This window comes from Strix uralensis, chromosome 4, assembly GCF_047716275.1.
Source record: "Strix uralensis isolate ZFMK-TIS-50842 chromosome 4, bStrUra1, whole genome shotgun sequence".
Classification (NCBI taxonomy): Eukaryota; Metazoa; Chordata; class Aves; order Strigiformes; family Strigidae; genus Strix; species Strix uralensis.
The window spans coordinates 79,209,097-79,234,313 of NC_133975.1; the positions used below are offsets into that span (position 1 = coordinate 79,209,097).

At 37.4% G+C, this 25,217-nt stretch overlaps 1 protein-coding gene across 8 annotated transcripts in view; it reads right to left on the reverse strand.

The window, feature by feature from the left end:
- Positions 1–25,217, reverse strand: part of INPP4B (inositol polyphosphate-4-phosphatase type II B) — a 333,478-nt gene that overhangs the window by 131,962 nt on the left and 176,299 nt on the right. For all 8 annotated transcript variants that reach the window (XM_074867373.1, XM_074867378.1, XM_074867376.1 and 5 more), the window contains one exon: positions 3,184–3,234. In XM_074867373.1, coding sequence (XP_074723474.1) covers positions 3,184–3,234 — 51 coding nt within the window. The remainder of the gene's footprint in view (positions 1–3,183; positions 3,235–25,217) is intronic.

A 25,217-nucleotide genomic window follows, 5' to 3' on the forward strand; every position in this document is an offset into this window, starting at 1 on the left:
GCAGAAATTTTTTAATGCATCTGTAGCATGATTATCAGTAAATTGTTAAACTCTGATTTTATGGGCAGGAACCTCTCTCTTTTTCATTGAGACTGGTCTGACAACCTGACAAAGTAACAGGCTGTAAAATGTACAGCCACAGGAAAATTTTCATTCAGTACAAGCATTTGCATTTTGCATCTTCTTTCTATATTTCTTATTTCTAGATTACAAGAAATGCTAAGTTTTCAGTGCTTTACCAAAGTTTTTCTTGCTATGCTTTTTCCTCAAGCCTTAGGCACTACCATCTATATATTCCAAATATGAATGTATTTGATAAGAAAGTGTTTTTTCATTGAGTTCACTGCAAGTTTATTAATAGAAATGTTATATTCCTCTAGTTTATGGCAGTGCTTGTAAGAACTTGTTTCCTTTATTTCCATTGTAAGATGGACCTATTCATTGCAGAACAAGTGCAAAGAAATGAGCTAATGAAAGTAGAATGTCTGAAGTTAAATTAAGCTACAGCACTATATTTTTTCCTCCTGTCAAAATCACCTTCACACATCATCAAGAAAATAGTGCAAAGAGGAAAACAAATGCATCTTCTTTTGCGTTTTAGTTATTTGTTAACCTCTGCTCATATACCACTGCACATAGCTAAAATCTCATTTGGTCAACTTGGCCAACAGTAACATTCTTGCCCTGGGAACAACGAGAAAAAAAATAACAGTCTGCAACCATCTTCCTGGCATTTATCTTCCAAATATACAACTCAATATCACTTGCTCTGAATCATAAGATTATGCTGAATTTTTGCAAGAAAGCGATAAGAAAGACAAAGTGTTTTTATTACGTTGTAGTAATTTTACTCTACTGTTGGAATGGCAAATTCCAGGCTAAATTATATATGTTCTTGGACATACAAATTAAAGAAGAATCAAGTTGCTCTGAGTCAACACAGGCTGCATGCAGAGAGCAAATTTCCCATTCGGGGAAAAAGAGTAGAGAATTTATTGCTACTGAGAAGCGTAACTTCCTCTGGTGAAAAAACCCTGCAGCCTGCTTTCTAGTCTTTAAATGTTAACAATAAAGCTCTATGCTAAGATAGGTTTTCTTGCATATAAAATATACAGTTCAAATCACAATTCTCTGTTTAGGTAAGCACCAACACTGCTCTCCAATTTGTTAAACTAAACCATCAGTTATGGCTCATTCCTATCAATGACAGAAGCCTAGATTTCCTGTGCTTTGGTTGGCACTTAAGAAGCAAAGGGAAAAAGACACATGCTGAGTCTAGGAAAGGCTGAGAAAACAGTGGATTTGGGAAGTGCTGAACTGGAAGTAAGGAAGAAAAAAAGCCTATAGAAAATATATGAAGAAAAATACCACAGCCATACAAGCAGAGATCATAGTTGGTTTTCACTGCCAAAATGAATCATGTACTTTTACAAATATGTCCAGGTGTGACACACAGTGATGCACAGCCTTGCTAGAGTGAACACAGATAGTGCTGTCTTCTTTTAGATCAGTCAACATGACAGCGTTTCTTCACTAAAAGTCTACGGTGGCATGGTTAGCTCAGATTAGTTATCATTTTACAAGAGCGTACCCATCTTGGTAAAATAAGAACACATTCTGCAGCACAGCACCTATATAGCAGCCATTATTCAGGCATTTCATGGCATTTGAGTGCTTGCATTTGCAACCTTACCATTTGAAAAGAGGGAGAGGGACATTTGGAATGAAACTGATACAGGTTGGGTCACTTGGGGCTTCTTTCTGCATCACAATAGGACTATAAATCCATATAAGAACCCTAAGACAGAGTCCTCATATGATCAGGGCTAAGAAGCAATTACACTGCTCTCTTATACAATCTAGGAACTTTGGTCATTGTACCCACTAACCATCTCTGTCATAGCTAGTTCTCCAGGGTCATGAAATTAAAGGTGAATAATTTCATGGGCCTAAAACAATTCTACTTATTTGTCTGTTTCATATTTTTCTGTTTATTTAGAATAAAATTTTCTTTGCCTGACAATGCAATTCAGAGTTACTTGCAAAATTAAACAAAACTATGAACGATCCCATGACCCAAAGTAAGAGAGTTATACTAATGTTCAAGGGGTCTAATTTCAAACAATGCTGGAGAATACTTTTTTCATACTGATTTAGATAAAAATAGTCTGCCCTGGGGCCTGAACTGGCAGTCTACAAACCAATCTAACTTTGCACATGTGACTTGGAGAAGCTTGAAAAATAGGCTTTAAACAGAACTGCTGCTGTAATGCTAATTACAGAGTAACATTCCTCTGTAATTTTGCTAGTGGGGTACTTACAATTATAAATCTTAAGATATGTGCCTTGAGTAGTTTGACGAATAATCTCAGCTAGCCAAAGACAAAAGTCTCTCTAAGAGCTACATGAAAAGTTAAAACACATTGATTATTTCACTAAGATTGAACTACAGATTTTTCAAACTCTAGCTAAAGTCCTGGAAACTATGCCAAGGAAGCCCTGGTAATGCATGAAAGTCAACCCTTAGGCTAAAAATTTAAAAATCCAAGTATTTTAAATGCTTGCAGACATAGTTCTGACACCTGCACCAGATGGTGTTTGGTCTTTTATTCAGTCTGGCAGGACCATTTCCCAGCCCCATGAGGGGTCCGTATTATCTGGGAGGTTCTAGCCTTCTCAGACCCAGAAATGACATCCCAATACCCTTCCCAAAAGTTCTACAGACCTACAGGGAAAAATAAGTCCTCCATATGTCACCTGTGACATTATTCTTAAAGTGAATGCAAAGACAACTCCTACAGCAGAACTTTTTATACTCTGCACATGAAAACCAGATGGTGACAGGCCAGGCTCATTGAGGCAATGCAATTCCAAGCTCTCAATCTTATCCAGATTCCTTGTATGGCAGTAGCAGGAGTCTGGATAGTTGTACTTGCCTCAGGATAATTTCAGTTGAAAAGGATTTTCAAGAAATACGTGAACGGGATTACATCAATCACTGAGACTATTACTCCTGCCTTGATGCTTTTATTCATTTAACCCAACTTCTGCTATTAAAAAAGCTTGCCAGCTCCCATTTAGCAGTTAGGCAAAACACCATTTCTCTTCATTGGGTGTCTGTGTCTGCTAACGAGGTGAAAAAAAATAAATTGATTAACAACAACAACAAAAAAAATTGCTTACTCCAACATCTGCTCTTGGCTCCTTGTGATCAGGTAGGACACTGGTGCGGACCTGAGAGGGGAATAAAAAAAACAAAGACAAACAAAACATTACATTTTTGTTGTTACTTTCCAATAGTAATGAGAGAAGTGCTCATGCATTTTTTCCTCATACTTTCTACATTTTGGTGATAAATTTAAAAGGGAGGTATATATGTATATATAATTTAGTAACAATTAATTAATAATGTAATCACAATATCTTCTGGTTCCTGTGGAGAAAGTCTCTCCCCACCACCCACTTTCCTGATTCTCTAAAGGCAGAAAGACTGTGCTCAATCATTCCTTTCCTAAAATCAGGTGCTTTGGCTCTAACTTGAATGCCACAGTTCCTCATCTAGACTTGTTATCTGGAACCAAAATTTTTGACCACAAATGAAAGAACACAGTACATTAAAAAGTATTCTCCAAATAAGTACTTGCCTTTGCGGGCTGATCTGCAACAGACATCCTGATCCCCAGTCTCAATGTATGGCCCTGTCTCCTCCTACCACCTCCTGAGCATCTTTGAGGTGACAGATATTTGTCGGCATTCATAGAAGGGAAGTCCCTGTATTCTCCCCTAAACGGGGCCTCCTGTTGTCCCTGCATTTTCTGCCAGGTGGAGCTGCCGTGTACACAACTACTTTCACTTCACAAGGAAAAGCATGGGACAACCTGACTTGCTCTTACTTCTGTGTTTCCCAAAAGACAGTACAGGTTTTTTGGGTGGGGGGTGGGGGTTTAGTGTCTATACAATTTTATTCTTGAATGTTGCTTGAGAATAGAGAAGTGATTAAACAGTAAAAATAAGATAGAAGTAGTATAAGAAAACCTCCATAACACTGTCTCTAACATGGTCTGCCTGAGCCAAAATAGCCCATTGGATTAGCTTGCTGGTAAAAAGATGCCAGCTTCAGAGACACAAAAGGGAGGTATGTACTGAGCATTCACATCTGTTCAATTACCTAGCCTAAATAACAGATATCCATTTACACACAGCCCCCCAAGGACAAATTTTTGGCTTGATTTCAAAGTAAAACTCAAACTACGTTTGCAAATTTGTCAGCAAAAGACTTACTTTGTCCCATTCCCTCAAATGTGTCCAATTCTTCTATTCTACTGCAACTTACAATACAAAAAATAAACCCTGCTTTAAAATAAAGACAATTTTACTTGTCTGTTTGTTATCCCAACTAAAACATGTTGTTAGAAAGGGCCAACCACAAATCTACCACAGAGACACGACAAAGTAGAACCATGGCTTTTCTCAGTCAGCTCTTATCCCTTTATTCTCTAGAGTGAGAACAATTTTTTTTTTCTCACAAAAGCCTGAAGATAATAAAGAAATGCTATAATTAATTTAATGAGGGCCGGCATATTTTAGAAATCTGTGGGAGTCCTCATTTGGATGTAATTTTACATTTGGATTTTTTCCACTAATGTAACATTAGCAACTCTGAGGCATTTGGCTTGCTGCAGAACATCAGTACAAAAATTTTCAACACAAAATTCGTATCTAAAATTTACCTGTAAATATTTAAAGTCCCAAATGAAAATAAGATAACTGATATTTCACTGTTGGTGATACCTGTCTTACCCTTTTGGGGGCTGGGGAAATTGGGAAAATAACTTACAGCAGATCTGTTTCTTAAAAGAAAGAAGGGGTATCAATGCCAGGCCAAAAACCCTATGTCATTTTAAGATGTTAAAAAGCTGTTCTATATCCTAGCCTCAAACAGGTAACATCTGGGCCAATGCAGAAGTGAGGTATTTCCATTTCCTAATTATGATGGATATTTATTCAAGAAACATGAACTTAATATAAATATAAAATAACTTAAGAATGAACTTTCTTCTTCATCATTGATTTATAGGAAGATGCATTTGTAACCCAGCAGCAGTTCAGCAAGTACTTTAAAACATATGCAATTGTTTTTGCATGACACCAAGGTGTGCTTTAAAGCAAGAAGAAGCCCGAGTATCTTTTATGCTTATTGAAATCAACAGAATCGTACACTTAGAATTATAGACTATTCATTCCTTTTGCTGGATGAAGTCGCAGTACAAGAGAACTTGTAAAGGGATGTCAAAAGTGCAAAGGGATGTCAAAACCTGAAAAACCTACAGTATAAGCCTTCTAACATAACAAAAACACATTTTGTAATTTCAAATGGAGTTAAATAAGGGAAAAAATTATGTTGTATGTTTGCAGTTCCAAGCCCAATTTCACTAGCGTCACAATGAAAGGAGTAGAAAAAACTTCAGTTTTCAGTTCTAAAATACTTTTTGGTTCAGCTACATAATTTTTTGTTTGTTTGTTTTCATTTGGTTTTAGACACTTTATAACCAGCAGTCATACAGCCAAATATACATAAATACTGTGTTTGGTGGGACTGGCATTAGACTATGCTTCTCTTCTCTCTGAAATATATTTCTTTTGAAAGTAAACTGGATTTTTTTATCCAAGTGTATGCAAATATTTTTTTATTTAGAAACAGTTTAAAAATATTCATTAAAAAGAGAAGTCATATATGTGTACGTAAATACATATATGGGAGCTATAATCCGGTCACTTTCATGCTCCCTATTGATTGAGTTCCCAAATATACTTAAATTCCCAGAATGAGTGCTGCAATTATCAGAGTCCCATTATGAGACATCCACGTAAGCCCAGGCAAGCATCATTACAAACACGAAGTCAAACAGTTTGCAACCAAGTATAAGACATAAGAAACAACTCAGCTCTAGTCCCAGTCCAAAAAATGAAAGAGAAAAAGAGAGAAATATAAAGGATTTAAAAGAGCAAATATTGTCCTAGTATATTACCTGATTAAACAAACTGCTGTACTTTTTAAAACCTTGTCATAAACCAACTTTTCCCTAGTGTCCCCAATAGTATTCTAAAACAACTACAAAATATAAATACAAACACAAAAAGGCACATTTTAATCTCAAGTACCCAATATTCTGTTAGAATTTCAGTTTTCTCATTATCAGCTCTAGGTTTTCCTGAGCAAAATTCAAAACTCTGACTGGTGAGTTTATTCAGAATGGAGGTAAGACTGAACTTCCCTGGAATAATGCACATTAGAGCCTCACCTTCCCAGACAAGAGATGTACAAAGAGATCAAAAAAGTAAGCAAGAAAGACAGCTTGTAACCTAGGTCAAATGCAAAATGTTTATGACAAGAATTGATTCCATGATTTAGTTTGTAAAGTAATACAGCTATCTTGTGTACACCACAGCTTGTCATACCAGGAAGAACACTAGTACACTTGAGTGGATAGTCATGATACATTCCATTGGGTGGATAGACATGATACATTCAATTTTCTCCAAATCTCATATAGAACAATATGCAGTGAGTAGCTATCCTTATACTTTCTAGTGCATTTATCACAGATATATCCAAGTGTCAAATTTCTCTAGGCATAAATGCTAAATTCAGCTTTAATTAACTGTCCTTTACCATAAGGCAGCTTTATATGATTAAAAGAACATTTCTTTCAGTCATTCATGGCAGTCGAAGCCACATCCACACACACCGTCAAAGTTCAGAAGACTGAATCATTATCATCACTGAAACTTTTGTGCCTGCCCTTAATTAAAGCCTTTGCATTTCAGTTTATGATCAAAGGCCATGCTCAGGAGGCATTTAAGTTTTGCAAAGAAATAACACTAGAACCTTTTCTCAGTTATTCTAGATTTAAGTCATCAAATCACCAGTGGCTTTCAATGACTTCCCCATACTTATTGCTGTTGGCTGCTCAAATGCACTATTCTGGCACCACTGTTGTATGCTCCCGGCATCTCACAATAACTAGGTATACACCACATCAGGCAAAGCATAGGATAAGAGAGACTACAGAAAACAGTCACTGAAGAATTGACTTATACTCTTTCAATATAGCACCTTACAGGAAGGCATTCACAATTTTACTCCCTCTGTATAAACCTGGCAGCTATATAAGAACACAAAACATGCAGACAATTTTATGTAACCTGGATGTACTCTGGGACAGTGACCATCTACACCTTTCTTTCCCCCACAGGCCCTTTTGCACAGAAAATGAGCACTGAACTCTGCCAACACAACCAGCACAACTCCCCAGACAGCTGCTATAGATAGCCAGTCCCCATCCCCACCACCACCACCTACCCACCAGCTATGCCACACCACCCATCAGAGTCAGGGAATAACTATTTCTTGTAACTTTTCAGTCAAAGATATGTGCTGGGATGAGCTGAAAATGCTGAAATTGTTACTAGGTTCTGCAACAATGTCAATCAGCTTTTATAGGATAGATTCCATACTTGCAGGAAATTAATTTTTAAAAGAAGATATTGATGAGACACTGTACATTTACAGCTATTTGTTTTCATCTAATAGATTAACAGTTTGCTAAATAGTTCAATCAACATAGTGTAGTCAGCAAAGTAAAACACTTCCATCAATACTTTGTTGGATACCTGCTCATTGGATGGAGGATAATGGTAATACACTCGTTTTCTAACCTTTAAGTGCATAATTATTTCTAAGAGTCCATATAAAGTAAAAAAGAAAACCTTTTCCCAATAGGCATGCATGTGGTATTGCAGGGTTTACAGTTCCAGTGGAAAAGTTGCTATGCAGAAACACTAACAAATGTTAAAATTAAATTAAAGATGAAAACAAGTAAAGGGAACGTAAGCTGTATCAACTTTACTGCAACTCTTTTGCAGTGGTATAATATATATAATGTTTATTATATATTAATAAAGTATTAAAAATATAATTTTTAATATCTGTATTTCCCTACTATCTATAGTAGGGAAAGTGGGACTTTCCCTACTATATATATGCCCCTGTAATTTGCTATATACCAAGTGACAGTTTCAGCTGTTTATTTATCTGAAAGGGTCAAATAGAAGGGCAGGTATATCTACATACGGTTGGATACTCTTTATAGGCAGTGTTTGATCATGATTCTCTTGCAGAGCGTGGAGTCACAATCATTCGTTTGTGCTACACTGAGACAGTGTGATATCTCCAGGCACTTTTCAAGAAATAATATGAGGATAATAGAAAATATGAACTTCTCGGTCTCTAAGAATCATCATAAACTGCTTTTCTTTCCAACTTCTCTACAGCTGAATATCTTCTCTGTGTAGGCTGCATCTTTGTATGCTGTATTGGGTTTGCATGGCAAGGTTTTGGTAGAGAGGGGGGTTATAGAGGTGGCTTCTGTGAGAAGCTGCCAGAAGCTTCCCCAGTGTCTGCTGGAGCCAACGCCAGCCGGCTCCAAGACAGACCCACCACTGGCCAAGGCCGAGCCCATCAGCGATGGTGGTCACACCTCCGGGATAATGTATTTAAGAAGGGGGAAAAAACCACCTGCACAATTGCAGCCAGAGAGAGGAGTGAGAATATGTGAGAGCAACAACCCTGCAGACCCCAAGGCCAGTGCAGAAGGAGGGGGAGGAGGTGCTCCAGGTGCCAGCGCAGAGATTCCCCTGCAGCCTGTGGTGCAGCCCGTGGTGAGGCAGCTGTGCCCTGCACCCACGGAGGTTGTGATGGAGCAGAGACCCACCTGCAGCCCGGGGAGGATCCCCTAGAGCCCAGAGCTCTACTACCTTGCACTGTGCCTCTACACAGAATGATACTGACTGTATCCACACACGGGACCACTGTAGCTCAGATTCTAGGAGGAGGCTAGAGCTTGGGTATGGGACCCCACTCAGCATGGCTTACAGCTTCAGCTGCTGACGCTCAGTCTGCAAATTACCAAACACAGCTAAGAAGTGACTGTACTGAAGATGTGCTAGGAGGAAAAAAGGCAGCTCCTGTTAATGGTTTTTCCCCCACAAAGCACTAAGATCACATAACAGAACATCTTCCCCAGTATGCTCCAAAACTCAAATAGACAAAGCTGAAAAATCACACATTTGAAACAAAATTATAACCACCTCCTTATATCTAGGTCTATTCTCTTCCACCGCTATTCATATGATAAATAAATAATCCTTTAAGGCAAAATCCTAATTTTGATTAATCTCTTGGAGTCAACATAAATATGAAAGAGCTGCCAAATCTATCCATATAAATCAAATAATCTTGAATGTTTTCAGTGTATGCAGTGAAAAAACGGAAGGAAGAAACTGTTTATTTACCTTGTTAATGTAGTACACAGCATGAGCACTAGATTCAATTTTTTTTAACCTATTTGAAACAGCTTTTCTTTTTTTCCACTGAGAAAGATCCGTCAAGTGTAAGGTTATGTGAAACATTAAAAGTGACAAAGAAAAATGGTCTTTGTAAATTAGAGATAATTAACATCTGAGTCTTAGCATCATTAAAAATAGATGCTCTTCTGATACTAGTAATTAATTTGCTCTTTATTGAAACTTGGGGTACAGATACTCCGCCAGTATCAACTGTTGCAGTACACTGCTTTTCAGGGAGAAGAAAAGCCATGTATTGCTGCACCCAGATAGCTTTCAGCTACGAGTTAATGCAGAACTATGCTGCAAAACTTTGTTTTGCATGAAGAGATCATCACCAGTTCCCTTGTGAACAGCTGCTAGCAAAAGATGACCTTCGTGCTGTGGTTTCAGTGCACACAGTTTGCACCCATGAAGAAACACCTATGAGTGATGGTTCAAGCACTGCAGGGATCTGAAACACCATCTCTTCTCAGCTGCAACGCATCTAGACATGGCAGGGAAGCAACACAGCGCTGCCCCACTCAGTCCCCCACAGGGTGCTCAGTGCTGACTGACAGAGGCAGCATCGCATTGCTGGTTGGTTGGTTGATTATTAGTCAACCTTTTCTTTATTTTTTTTTTTAAAGGTTGAATTTTTGCAATCATTATAATGACCACTGGTAGTGAAATAATGAAATACAGGCTTTTCCCTTCATCTCTCAGTTTTTTTGAACAAAGCCCAACCATGTGAAGAAACCTTCTGTAGTCTTATATAGGTACTGAATATTCTAGGCATTTCCTCAGTTATAATTTTTATATAATATAACATCATGTTTTAAGTTTTTAGTCATTACAATCAGCCAGTAGGCCAGTTGCTCTTCCCCTCCCCCCCCCCCCCCCCCCCCATCATAAGTCCTGGGAATCACCCCTTTAAAGTCTGTTGCATACTGGGAACTTCCGCAAAATCTGAAGAATAAAAATCTCCATCAAATTGCTTGTGATGCCTGCTCTTCCCTGCTTGCTTTCACTGTGAAAGAAAAGTCACAGAAGGTAAATTCTAGCTTCTGTCAGCAAGCTACTGATGGACCATTCCGAAGCTTTTTTGGCTATTCATTTATATAGGCCAGCCAACAGGGAGTTGTTACTTGCTCAATTCTGAATACCTCAGGCTAGACATTACTATTCCACTATCCAAAGATCACTGTGACAGACTCCACACAATCCAAAAAAAGCAGCAGTTAACTGCAGCCAGGGAAACCCAGATGTTCTGACAAATTACATCCCAGAGAATACTCAATCTAGAATGATTAAGAAAATAGGATGTAGAAATACATATATAGGCTTCTCTCTCACACTTTTTCTCCCCACCACCCCCTCATCTAGCTGTGCATATTGCTTGAGCAAAACGTGACTGATCTGGCAATCTCTCAGTCTGTCTGTTTGAGCATCTTGCTCCCCTGAAGCAGCAGACTATAACCCAAGTGTTCAAGCTGGAATTTCAGGGAAAAATGTTTTCCTAGAATGAAAGTATTCAGCAATGCTCACAGGGCCCGAGGCAGCTGGATATAAGGGGGGGAAAAAAAAAAAAAGTAAATCTCATTTCCATATGAGTATCAGAGAACCTGTGCCAAAAAACCATGCTAGAGAAGCCAAGGAAAGAACTTGTACTCTAACCACTTATTTCAGGGACACTTGAGAGGATACAAGCCAAGGGTGGTGAAAAGCACATACAGTTGTTTGATGAACAGCCAGTCAACACAGTCTCACTTCAGTATGACGCACAACATAAATTAAAGCAAATATCGCTGGACCGATCAGATGATGAGCTCAATGACAATATAAAATTACCAGCACACAATCTTCTGCATCAGAAGTTGGGTAAAAATTGCCCTATGACTCTGAATATCTTGGCAAAATGAACTGAAATTACCATTTTTTCTACTGAATAAACAGTCTATTTTTGAGTATGCTAAAAATCTGCATTTCATACTTTCTATCTATTGCCATAAAATTCACATTAAGTTCTTCAGAATTCTTACTATAAATTAAACATGACACCATTTACACTGATGAGCCAGTTACAAGACACAGAGTTTATATTTGCTTCTTGTATAGGTATTTCCAACACTCACAGTTCCTCAACAGATTGCAACATTTATTCAAATGGCAGAAGGTTATTCACATATTGAACACAGAAAGAAAAAATATCTTCCTGTGTTAAAAAAGTCCAGACTTTTCAATACGCTGTACAAAATACCCCTCAGTCTTCTGGCTCATGGAAGCAGCTGAAAAGAAGAACCCAGAATTTAAAACCCTCTGCAGCTGGAGCAGTTGTGTTCCCAGCACACACCCTCCACCCAAGTTCCCTCTAGAACCTGATTTTATCCCTTTGCCAATAGTGGAATGCATTGCCTGCTGGGGGCCTTGAGTCCAGTATTTTGGAATTAAATCATTTTATGGGAGGTACAGAACTGACCAACTACCACCTCTCATAGAAGCAGAAAATTGTCACAAGATTACCCCAAAAGAAAGTTAAAGATTTTATCTGCCCATACCTTGTTTTAAGGTTATTGTTTAACATGAGTTTTTGAATTTTAAAGTGAATATTTTAGAGCAGTTCTGCTCACCTAGTCAGTCTTGACCTCCTTCATTTCCTACTGGGTGTCTCCCTCAGGGAATTCTGGCAGTGAATTTTCCCTGCAGTATCACCATCAGAAAGAACTTTTGTGAAGACTTAAAGCGAGTAGCATCGTTTCCCTAAAGTCTGTGCCATGTTTACAAGCAGTGCCCATCCATCAGTATTCTGGACCTCCATAGGAGATGCGAGAGAAGCAGAGAAAGCTGCTTCAGCACTACCATATGAAAGAATATGCGTAGAGTACACGTCTTCTGACTAACCCCACACCTCGCAAAAGCGGTCATAAAAGTTTGAAAAGCAATCAAGGTCCTGATATTTTAATAAAAAGAAGCATTAGCAACACAGGGCTGTAAGAACTTCCAGATCATTTGTTTCAACATTTTACTGTCACAGACACCACATCATAAAACCCCCTTCATACATTTCTGAACCACACACCTTGAAATTGTTGTAATTTCTTCTCCCACCCTTCTGACTAGAAGGTCATTCCAAACAATGATTGCTATAATAGTTCAGAGTCATTTTCTAATTTGCAGCCCAGCATTATTCATGGCGAGTTTATACTCATATGCTCTTCTGCCAACATGGTCTTTTAGCTAAGTAATTATTTTCTGTTCCTCATACTGGTCTCCTGATGTATTCATAAGAAAGGCATCATATGCCCTCTTGTACTTCATTTTGTTAGGATAATAAGCCAAGCTTTTCCAATACATTGTCATACAATAGGCTTTCCTTTCTCCAGATCACTCCGTCTGCTCCAGTCCTAATTCATCTTTCTCGAACAGGAATGATCACGTTACTGACAGCTTTCCAGAAAAGGCCTAATTTGTGTATATTGAACATAGTTCCCTGGATTCATCTGGGAATCCTCCTTGCCTCTCTCCGCTGCATTAGATCTGCTGCTCAGTCACACTTTGATCAACTAATTTACCTGCATTGTCCTTCATGTAATATGTTTCCAATGCATAAAGTCTTAGTTCATTCAAAAAGTTCTCGTTAGTAGAAAATATAGGGTCATGTACTTGGATACTACTGTTTTTCATCCCATTTCTATTATTCCAGACTGAGTGCCTTGAAGAAGCTCCATGGGTAAAGAATTCTCTCAGTTGGCAATCTCTTTTCCCTTAGGAGATTGGGAGCTTTCTGCACACACCCAATTTTTCTCTAATAAGTGGAAGCATGAAGGACCCTCACATATATTTCCAGAAAAAAGCTGGAAAAAATAAGATTTAGCAATAAGGATTTTTCTTTTTTTCTTATGACAGTTTGTGATAGTGTTTAAAAAAAAATAGTGGAGGCTAAGGTCTGGTGGTGGTATTACCTAATGGATGGTAATTCACTTCTGGTTTGAGAAACTGGGTAAAATTGCTCATCAGATTTACTGTGGTAGAAGGTATAAATATATGTCAGACAGATGAGAGGGAGTATATAATTTTTTTTCAGGCTTGCTGTGAGCTCTATTTTCTTTGCCTTCATAGACAGGATCTATCTATTAATAAAAGTCCATTTTAGCAAGCCTATAGCTGTACTTCCCTAGATAATGGTCCTTCCAACCTGTAGAATTGCAGTACTGTCATGAGAATGACTATTGTGTCCAGGGCTCCCACATGCTTTGTCCGCATTGCTAACAATCCACACTTGAGGAGAGCAAGGAATTTTCTCACAGGAACCTCTGGAAGTTCCTGGGAAAATAAACATTCTCAAGTACCCAAATATAAACATTCCCAAAACTAGCTACAAAGAAAAGCTGTACAAATTATTTTTTCATTTGAGAAAGCATTTTGTTCTTGGGCTAAAACAGTTAAACCTGCATAACTGGAATTAAGTTCTTAAGCAAACAAATACTCAAACAAATAACCTACTGGTCAGCCATCTTTAAACAAACAGACAGTCTTTGCTGGTGCTCTGACCTTTGCACAGACTCTCTCTTTTCCGAGATAAGAAATGGAAGGGGGTTTATTTATTTCTTTATTGAATAAATTCTCTGCCGGCTTCAGAAGTGACTTCAAGATAGATGTCTCATCTCTCTCACAATCTAAATTAGTTCCTGCTTTAAAGGCTTGAAAGTAGGTATCAGTGGAACCAGGTATCACCATGGGCCTATTTTACTCCGCAGCAACCTAAACATAGTTTTGTACCTACAAGACAAGGCAAATAGCAGACATCACACAGTTTGTTTACTTCTCAATACAAAGTTGTAACAGAGACAAGTTTACATTAAGAGTGTTTCATTGGTTTATCAGTGAAAATATATTCATAGTCACTTCCATATAAAATGCACATTTTGATCTCAAAACCATTTTACAGAAAGACTGGTTTTCATCCTCTGAGTATGTGTCACTGTGCTTAATTGCCATATTAAGATAACCCCTCTTTTTTCCCCATTACATTGTCAATTTTATTTTTTTTTAAAGCATAACTGCAATCCGCAAGACATGGTAACCCTTTTCTATAAGCATGATCAAACTCTTGCAGAGCTCTTAGTTAAAACCGAATAAGCTATGAGCACTCTATTTTCAGACTGATAAGTAGGGTCAGGAAAGTTGACAGTGGTAAGTAATTAAATTCTGATTCTTCTGAATCACAAAGTGTGAATAAAGACATTAGGTAAATATTCTCAAGTAATTATTTGTTTCTTTCAGAATTTATATACTGATGATGCAAAAAGATCCTAAGGCTCACAGTAAACACCAAATATATTTAAATGTTTTCACTACTTAAATAAAATAGATTAACTTTTTCTAAAACTGAAAAGTGGCAGTTTTCCAGGATTGTTACAATCATGCTTTATCAGCAAATAAACAGAAAATATTAGGAACAGTATTCTTAGCAAAGATGTTTAGGTCTGAAATTTGACTATGGTTCTATTTCTAGAAGTCAGTTATAGATTCTTTCTTGATTTTATCTTGAAACGTCTTATCTGGAAATTCAGCAAGATAATGTTTTCTGGGAAAGACAGTATCTGTTAGTAGATGAGCTGATATGAGATTGAAAGAAATGGAAAACTTTTTTGGCACATGAAATCTCCTCCAGGAGCTCAAGAAAGCTTGTGCTCCTGAAAACTTGTTTCCTCCTCCATATCTGCTTGTCTAACAAAAGGCTACCTACTCCTACAGACCCTTACACCACCTCAAAATTGCCATGTTATGCAAGAGAACAGACACACTCTGTGATCTTTCCTGATGTTTCCAAGCCAAGCCATCTCCATTCTAGCCCACCAGACATATTTTCTGTGAGATATCCAGGTGTCAGCCACAACACTACAGCTTATTAAATGAAGTCACCACAACCAGGAGACAGGAAAGTTATAGCACAAACTCCAGTGACAGCTTTCCCCCCCTTCATATTTTACACACTGCTCTTTCACTTCTGATGCACAGTATAATTTTTCACTATTGCATCCTTTGTTGCTTCCAACAGTGTTCTGCTAAGATGACAGCGCTTGCTGAATCACCCTTTACTTCCTCAGCAAACTACAAGAAATACTGTAGATTGCAGAGATTTAAATTCAGTATCATATCTCAGGATACCAATTGACACCAGGAACAGGACTTGGAAATTTCAAAAAGGCATGTATTTCAATGCCACTGAATAGAAACTTCAGCTTCAAAAAAATACTCTGTCAGTAAACACCCTTAGCTAGTCTTCTCATTAAAAGTTGAGTTAGTTTGAGGAGGCGCAAGACATTCTACTTAATTTGGGTCTGGTTCTAGGTAAACTAGCTTACGGAAGATACCTGCATTTTAAACCATTGAGAGTTCTCAGCGAAATCAAAAGTAGTATTAGAAAATCACTAGAAAGTGAGCGTACAACAAGAGTAGAGGATTAAAAAAAGCACATGCGCATTTTAGCAGGAACGATTTTTTGTCATGTAGATTCAATGACACAGATTTGATTTCTGTCTAAATAAATCAAAGGAACAGATATATCTTGCTGTAGATTATGTAAATTTGCATAATTTTTAATGGCTGACTACAGATACTGCAACTTCTGGAGAAAGACTTTTGAAAAGAAATAGGAGATTCTATCTACTTAATAAATAGCACATAGGCTATACTTCCAAGAACGTGTTAGCAGCCTTATGTATCAAAAAATTTTGATTCATTAACTTCATAGGAATGGCACTAGTTACACTCAAGCACAAGTAATACAGCAAAGCTTAGCAAATACAGGCTTTAGCATAGTGAAGTGGTGTTCATTTTCACTTTATCCGAGTACAGAGCAGCCTACAATTTCTCTTCATCCTTCCCCCAGCACTCAGTAGAATCTTTTCCCGACATAGAATAATTTTTTATAAAAGAAAAGTATTTTAATACAAGATGAATTATATGAATGGTACTTATATATGTAAAAATATGGTAACCTCTTCAGCTTAAGGACAGTTTGTGATATAGTGCCCTGAATTGCACAGCATCCTATATGCCGACAAGATGATGGCAGTGCTAGAAAATTAATGTTTAAAGGTTTCTCCTTCCACAACTCATATCTAAAAGTGAAAAAGATATATGCAACAAAGAACAGCTTATATGTGAAATAATGTTGCATTCATAGACCATCTTCCAACTCATACAATAAATTCTGTATAAATGATTACAGACCCTCTGCATCTGATGTGATTATTATAGTAGTTGCCTGAACTCAGCCATCTGCAGATGGGCCCTTTAAACAAAAATTAGAAGCAACACTGAATAAAACGCATGAATCTTTATCTAACTAATTCTAGTAAGCATTTCAAGACATGAACTAATTTAGTATGAATGTCAAGACTCATGTGCCTAGTTTTCTAATAAAACCCATGCAATTTTCAATGTTAGAAAAAGTCACATCCAGCAGCTGAATTCAGAAGCAAATCCCAAAAACAAAACCCCAAAAGCCCAAACCAAAACCATCCACAAACACCACCCCACCCCCCCACCCCCCACCCCCCCCCGCACATTTACGACTTCTATTTCTTATCCTACAGGGAAGCAATCAGGATGCTTACCTAGAGCAATAACAGCCACATTTAAAAATGACAAAAAAAGAACATGAGAATGTAATGAGGGCAATGAATACTGGAGTTATTGGGATGAACTCTGCTTAACATTTGTAATTTATTTCACCTATGAGCAGAACAAATGAGAAGAGGATAAAACAGTTGACAAGAAAGTGGATATATAGAAAATTAAATACCGAATCAGTCATGTTAGAGTAGTTGTGAGACTTGCGTGTCATACCTGGTCTTCTCGCATCAACTACCTGAAATGAATATGCATACGTGGGACTAGCTTATTTTGATATTGCAATTTAGTCAGTCTCACGAAGTGATATGGTATTTTTGAATAATGCTCAATTTTATTCATTGCTCATGTCACACCATTTTAAATTACTAGTAAAATGCAAGAACAAAGAGTTAATTTTGTTGTATTGTGGGTTGTGTTAAATATTGTATTAGTCAGTGGCTTTTTCCTGACAATTCCCCAAACAATTTTTTAACTGAAGACCACAAAGCAATCTGGATATAGGATAGGTTAAATTACTAAAGAAATAGGCCACAAAAAGCTATTTGCATGCCAAACTAAAGTTGAGGAACATGAGAAAAGAGACAAGAGGAGAGGAGAGAAAGGTCCTGATTCAGGAAAGTATTCTATTTTGAGCGTTCTATTTCAGCAGCTCTCAAAATACCATTGCTATCCCAAATGAAAGCAAAGGAGAATTTTTATTTTTTTTTTTAAAAAAAGGAATTCAATTTTATAGGTAATGGATTAATCTGAATGAAAAAACTTGCTTAATGATAAAGTTTATGAGAATATATGTCTACTTGGATGTACAAGAATGAAAATGAGAGGTTAAACCAAAGTATGGAAATTGGGTTTTTATACACCTTCAGTGGACACAGTCTAGAAGAGGTTAATTTCTTTCTATTGCATTCTGTGATTTCATGAAGTCACTCTGCTCACTATTAAGCACTAAAGATCCTGAAATAATACCTAATTTAATACTGTTGCAAGAACCTTAACTGCAAACTTTTCAGCATAAGCATCATCACAGAGCAGTTAATAAAAAGCATTTTATTAAATTCCATATCTCTTGTTTTTGAAAAGATCAGAGTGGAATAAAGCCAACATTAATGATCTTCAGTACATCACTCCCTGCAAAAACTAAAACATACTTGGACTTACTTGAAAGTCCACATTTAAAAACAACAGCCGAATATTCTTTTTAAAGGAAAGCCCAGCATTGATTCAAATTGCATGTGAGGCTTCAGCTAAAGATAATACTTGGATTAACAAAACGTGTCTGATTTAAACACCGCAGCTCAAAATTCTCATCCTCCTACACAGGGGTCATGGCACAGAAAGGCAGTGAATTATCCACCACTCTCTACACCATCATCGCTCCACAAACCTGTGAGCAATCTGCATATATCTCAAGAGGGACAGTTTAAGGGCATATGAAAGTCCTCCAAAACCCCAAGAAATCTCAGGGTTGCTCTGAGTTAATGATACTTGCCTTCTTCCTTGTATATGAAAGAAGAAACGGAGACCCCTTGAATGAAATTCATGAAGAATGTTTCACAAACACAAGAGTGACAAAATTCTAGGCCTCTGAGGGAAGAGGGGAAGTCCACTCGTCATGCAGAATAACAAGTACTTAAAATCTAGAAGGCATTTATCTGTGACCTCATGGAAATTATTTTCTAATCTACATTTATCTCTGGAAATCCATCTAATATCTATTTAAAACTAAATACCTTTGTCCTCCAGAATTGAAGACCTAGGCTACTGGAGTCCATACCCTAAGTCCCAGATGCCAATACTCCGATTCCCATGTCCTTTTCATTTCTGGCCATGAAATTTTTTGTTGCTGTCATCACAATTTAATTCCGCTGTTAATTTCTTTTCCTATGTAGCAACTTTGTTCTTAGCACATATCAATTTCTTCCCATGACAGTTGTGTACAGGAAATGCTGCCACAGTGAAACATGGAGTTCCTGGAACAGCACCTTGCTTAGTATCTCACCACCGCTCACAAGAAGACACAAAGAATGGTATTTTCAGCCTCTGACAGACAGAATCAATTCAGATTCCACTATACTCAGAAAACACCCAGACCGTGCTTTTCTTCAATATGCCAACTGCAGTGTATCTACTTCCTGGGGTCTTTTTCTCCTAGAAGAGAGAATGATTTTCCTTCCCTCAACAATGAGATGAGCGCAGAGATCTGCAAGTCCCTGCAGAGGGAAGTTGATATTTACATCTCAGCCTTGACAGTATGAGTAAGGATCACACGCCAGAAGCAATTTTCCAGGATTTATGCACTCCCCCAACCGGAAAGTTTCCTGAGCCGATATGCCAAACTTCCACTCTCTTCCATTCTTCACTACCAAGAATTTAACACTGGATTGCCACAGAAGTTCTCTTTTCATAGAATTTATTATGAAGTTTTACAACTGCACTGTAAAACAAAAGTAAAATGTATTACCCTATTTCATATTATAGGCATAAAAATGAAACGTATGTAAAGAAATCTCTTTATAGAAAATTATTACCATTTCCCCTTTTGTAGTTTTATTTGTAAACACAGCTGGTAGAAGCCTTTGGAAAACACCTGCTGCTGCTGAAGGACACGCATCAGGACTACTTTTTTGTGCATCAGTTTGTTACTTCCATGGATTATCTAAATGACAGAGCCTGTTTTACTTCTAATTTCAGTTTCTATTTAAAAATACTACCACTCCATAATATTTATTTAAGCAAACTTAGTTCTTCTAAAGACAATGTTAAGAAGCAGCAGTTGGAAGTGTCAACATCACCATTAGCATCATTAGTTCTGTGGCCAAAGATCTCCTATAAATCCTTCTGTGTGCCTGCATGGATTGAAGATCATTTTATAATCATGCACTTCACTTGACAAGTGCCTACACTCAAGAGATCTCCTGCCAATACTACAGCTACCATCAACAGCCAAATAAAATAAACTTCAGAAAAAACAGTTTAAAAAGTCAAGTCTGGCAGATTATTTTTTGCCTGCTAAAAACCACTCTGTAAAATTACAGAGAATTATTCATGTTTTTAACCTTTTGTTACTCCACTGTGCTAGAGATGCTAAAGATCTCTTGAGAGCAGAGTTACTACTCTTGTTTCATTTAATCTAACATATAAAGACAGTGTCATCTCAGTGAAATATTCTTCCCAAGAAAGAAAATCTGCAGACTGACCATCATTTTGTCTTGAAAACACTTCTCCGTAAAGATAAGCACCAGTACCTAATGAATATAATTTAAGAAAACCACACTTCCTGAGCAGACGCTCAGTTTCTTTCCAGCAGTGCCTCCATATAGAAGAGCAACAACAAAAGCCACTTCCAGTTACGCAGTTCAATTGTATTAACAGTAATATCTTTTCCTCTCACTTTTTTCTCCCCTAAATTTCCCACATCCTCCACTGATAACAAACAGTTCCAACACATTCTTTATAAATCCTGCTCCACTGGCAAACCATGAATCACCAGGCAAACTAATTTCTTTTGCATGCAGGGCACAGCTAAGGGTTGCCCTGTGGCACAGGGCCAATATAGCACATATACTTGCTCTCAAGACACTAGGAGTCAGCATGGCTACACTGAACCCCTTCTCAAAAAAGACCTTTACTCCTTTCTGCATATTTTTTTTTTTCTTTTTAGTAACCAGAAATTGAACTAGGCTCTGTGCTTGACTTACAGCAGCCAGTTCGTGGTCAGCAAGTTCACATTAGGAAGAAAAGTCCTCTCCGCTTTTCTAGGCTTTCACACCCACAGCCTTTTTCTATTAAAGCCCCTGCAAACTGGATCTGCAGACTTTCAAATTCAAAATTATGAAAATTCACAAATATGTCCTTCAGATTTCTTTGAATACTCACCACAGCATGTGGCCAAATATATTCCTGGGTGTTGTATTCCAGCATTTATAATAGGGTTCCATAGAAATTCTTTGATACAAATATTTAACTGCTGTACTTATACTATGTATGTCATTTTCCATGAAAACACACACGCACCACTCTGAGCTAAGTGATTGTTTTGTAATCTGGTCCTGACTTTCCTGTTTTTACTTACAGAGACTAAGATCTATTCTCTCCATGTATGAAAAAAAATTTCTCACAAATGGCTTTGTGCTCCTGTACAATAGATCAGGAGAGTCTGACACTCACATTTCAAGTTTTTTTTTTTTTTAAAAAAAAGACATCACCTCCACATATTTGCATATTAAAATGAGCAACAACAACACACCAAGAAAAAGTGAAAAGCTGTAGTAAATAATGAAGGGGAAGTCCCCAGGGGCCAACTGGCAAAGTAGGACAAGACAAAATATTTCAGTGAAGGTTATACACAGTAACACTGAAATTAAAGGTAGCTCAATTAGGTAGCTAAATCAAATGCCAGCTCAAATCATCCATAGTAATAATCTGTGGAACTCCCACCCCCATATATTCCTTCCTTCCTCCAACAAAGCATTAATAAACCCAGAAGCTACAGCAATGCTTTGGGTACTAAGTCTCTGTGACAGATCCCAGTTCATTTCAGGAGACAGATGAACTCTAGACACAAAGCCATTAAAGGAAAAATCCTGCTTCTACTACCTTTATTACTGTGTACTTTTAAACCTTCAAGGAAGAAAAAGAAACACGTTACAATCCTGTTATTTGGTTTAGCTGTTGAGAGGTGGTTTTAAATTATATCACTCTTGCTCCTTCTTGGTCAGCCCTCTGCACATAGAAGGGGTGTGGGAAAATCAGTAACTTTCCCTTCTTCACACACCCCAAGACTGCCAGAGACATGACATATCACCTATGGGGAATTTAGGTACAGAAAACTAAAAGTATTCCACTCTGTAACTAAAACTATGATAAGGAACATGAACAGGGCCATTTCAAAACTCCTCACTGGTCGATGCAGTCAGAAAGCTGCCTTTTGGCAGCAGTATGTATACTGTGTTTAGGAAGAGGTGAAAAGAGTGTGCCCAGCCAAGTGCAAGAATGTACCAGAATGAGAACTCAATTCTAGTGCCGCTGGTAGGCCACTGGCATCCCAAGAAAGAAAGTAGAAACACTTAATTTTTCCACTCAGTTAGAATACAGATCTTTAATATAGCTGTCAGCATTATCTAAATGCAGGGATATCCTTTAACCAAGAACAAAGGACTCAAGCTGAAGCTTTTGAAACATCCCAGGCTTCATGCAACAACTGCATGTAGAAACAACCAAACAAGACAAGGAATAGTGTATTAAAGACTCCAAACTGTTCTAAGCTTCTCAGCATTCCTCTGTTTAAAATTATTAATGATAATAAAAATGACAGAATTCTGTTAGACCAGAGAGTTTCCTTGCAACCAAGTATTGTTAGAAAATTAAAAAGGGTGCACAGATGGAAGAAGCTTGGCATTTTTTTTACAGTATCTCCTGTTAAAAGGGAAAGTTAACTATATAACATCCCATGCGTTTCTCTGTAAAACACCTAGGTATTTCCCCCATTTCACTGAGGCAGAAGCTCCTCTTTACCTAGCCTCTATATTGGTGTTTAGCATCTTCCAACATTAAGCTTGGTTACATGACACTGATCCTAGCAATGTACTCAAACATATCCAATCTCATGCACTGGGGGTAATTCCATAAAAATCTAAGCCTCTGCAGAATAGAAATAAAATATTTCTGACTTGCCTGTGATAACATAGTAAGCCTGGGGCAAAACTAAGAACATAGGTTCTTGTCTCCCATTCCACATACCACAGGATTACTCAGCTTCCTTCCTCTGTTCACAGTTGGGGGTATCCCCCTAACGAACACATTTATGTATTCCAACCACTGTGCTATTTTAATACCTCTTCAAAGCCCAAGACCTAATTGAAACCATCCCAAAACCACATGTGTCTCAGCCATACAATCCAGCTGGGCAAAGCTACATTAAAAGCCAGGCTATTCGGAGACTTCTGATGTGTAACTCCCATACTGTCTCTCATCAGCACGCTATTCAAGGGATTTATCTCCTCAGAGGATTTAGAAACATGGTTAGCAAAACACAATGGGCCTCTCAGTGCTATGAACATCATTTCTGAAGAAAAATGTGGTTTCTGATTTAGGACAGAAGATAGACTACATATGAAATTATTTAAAATGCCACAGTTGCTTAATCACCTTTCTTCTATAACCTCAGATCTTGTTAATACACTAAAAACAGATACTTCACCGGTTTTACTACTAAACCAGTAGTCTAGGGTTTTTTAATGACATTTAAAGTTATTTTGGAAAACAAAAACATAGAAGTAAGATTTAGTGAAAGAAATTGTACATCACTTTTTCAAATCTTTCTCACTCAGGTTGTACAGTAGAAAAGTTTTCAAGGAAGGTAAAAATAGTATTTTTCACTCACAGTTCAAAATTTGGCAGTTTGAAAGGTGGGTCCCTTGCCTATTGGTGTCAATGAAAGTTTTTGCACTAACTGCATACTTCATGTAAAAGAAGCAGGAAATACAATTTCAACACTTCTTAAGGTGAAAAATGTCTTAATCACTTGTATATAACAAAGGTCTTTATAATGTTTCTTTTATAATAATGCCTCTTTTTGGCATATCCACACTAAATTGAGCATCTTAACTCTTATTTTCACTTCTACCTCCCACTTCCCTAAACTCAATACCAAACACCAAACAGTGCAGTAATATCCTGTCATTGAAACAAACTGTGCAACTCCAGTTACTTTACTACTAAGGTAACACACACAATTTCTGCAATGGTTTCCATTCTAGGAATGTCAATATACCAGCATAATTTCTGCCCTAACAATGTTTAAGATGCTAATGGCTATTTTCCTCAAAACAGCAAAACAAGGGAAAAAGTATAAAAGGAGATAATAAATTTATGTCAGAGCTTCAGAATTTTTAGACCAGAAATGCTTCACACCAGAAATGTACCTAAAGCTTGAAACCCCTGTTTTCTCCATAGAAAAACAATTACATGTTAAACAAGAAAAAATTACGCAATGAACTGAGACTCCATAAAATTCATTTTTTCTGCAGATATTGAGGTACTTCCTGAGCTTATTAAAAAGTTTGTTGTTGCCTGAGTTTAAAATGCTCATGAGAGAACAGTGTTTCAAATGTACATAAACCAAAATTCGATCATAATAGTTTATTTCACGAAGACAACGTAAAGTTTGGACTGTCCAAAAGAGATTTTCTGTCACTTGACTAGACTTTCAGCAAAATTAATGCAATTCTGTGTTTGAAAGAAATCTGCATTACTTTCTGACATGTTTTACTTTCTGTCATGTTACTCTAGCTCGGTGTTAAGACTAAAGCTGCCCAAAGAATCATAAAACTGAGAAGGGGAAAAAGCTAAAGACTGAACAACACTGATATGTAGCAGCACGTAAGACCACCTCATGGTTTTGTTCAGCTGCGAGCTACCTAGAACCACCTGCTGCCATTGGGAACACACCAACAGGCTGTGATCCAGGCAGATTTAAAGTTGCTGTCAGAAATACTTTGCAAATAAACTGTGGTACATAGTAAAGGGAAATATAGCTACGATGCCCAATGTAAAAAGAAAACCAAAACAATGAGTGACACGTTTGACCTGGAAAGTATTTGGGAACATAAAACTCCAACTAATATAAAATAATGAAACCAGAAGCTAACCCTGCATGTTAGACTCTTAAGACAAGAACATGACTTTAGATCTCAGAAAGATCTCACAGGTGTCAAGCTCTCAAATATGCTAAAGGAGAAAAGAAAAAAAAAAAACTAAAAACAAACCACCCACCACTCCAGAACCCCATCAATTATGATTCAGACCTTTGTTAATGCAGTTCTGGATCTTTTTTTTTTTTTCCTCAAGTCCTATAGGTTCACAGTGTTTCATGCTCTTCATAGTTAGACTTCTTCAATGTCAGTAGGCTGACAGGGATGGCAGATAGCCTAGTTGGCATCTTACTAAAAGCTGCAAATTATTCTAGACTTTTTCCATAATTTAAAATTTAGTCATGATTTTGCATTCTCACTGACTGGGTGACTGTATTACTGATGGTTGCCACAATATTTATACGTACAGATATATATTCTTATTAGAAAAATACATGTGTTCATTAAATGGAGATGAAGCAGACTGATTTCTTATTTTCCTTCAGTAAAATAACTGATTGTCTAGACAAAGGAAATGCAGTAGCTCTTATCTTCTGG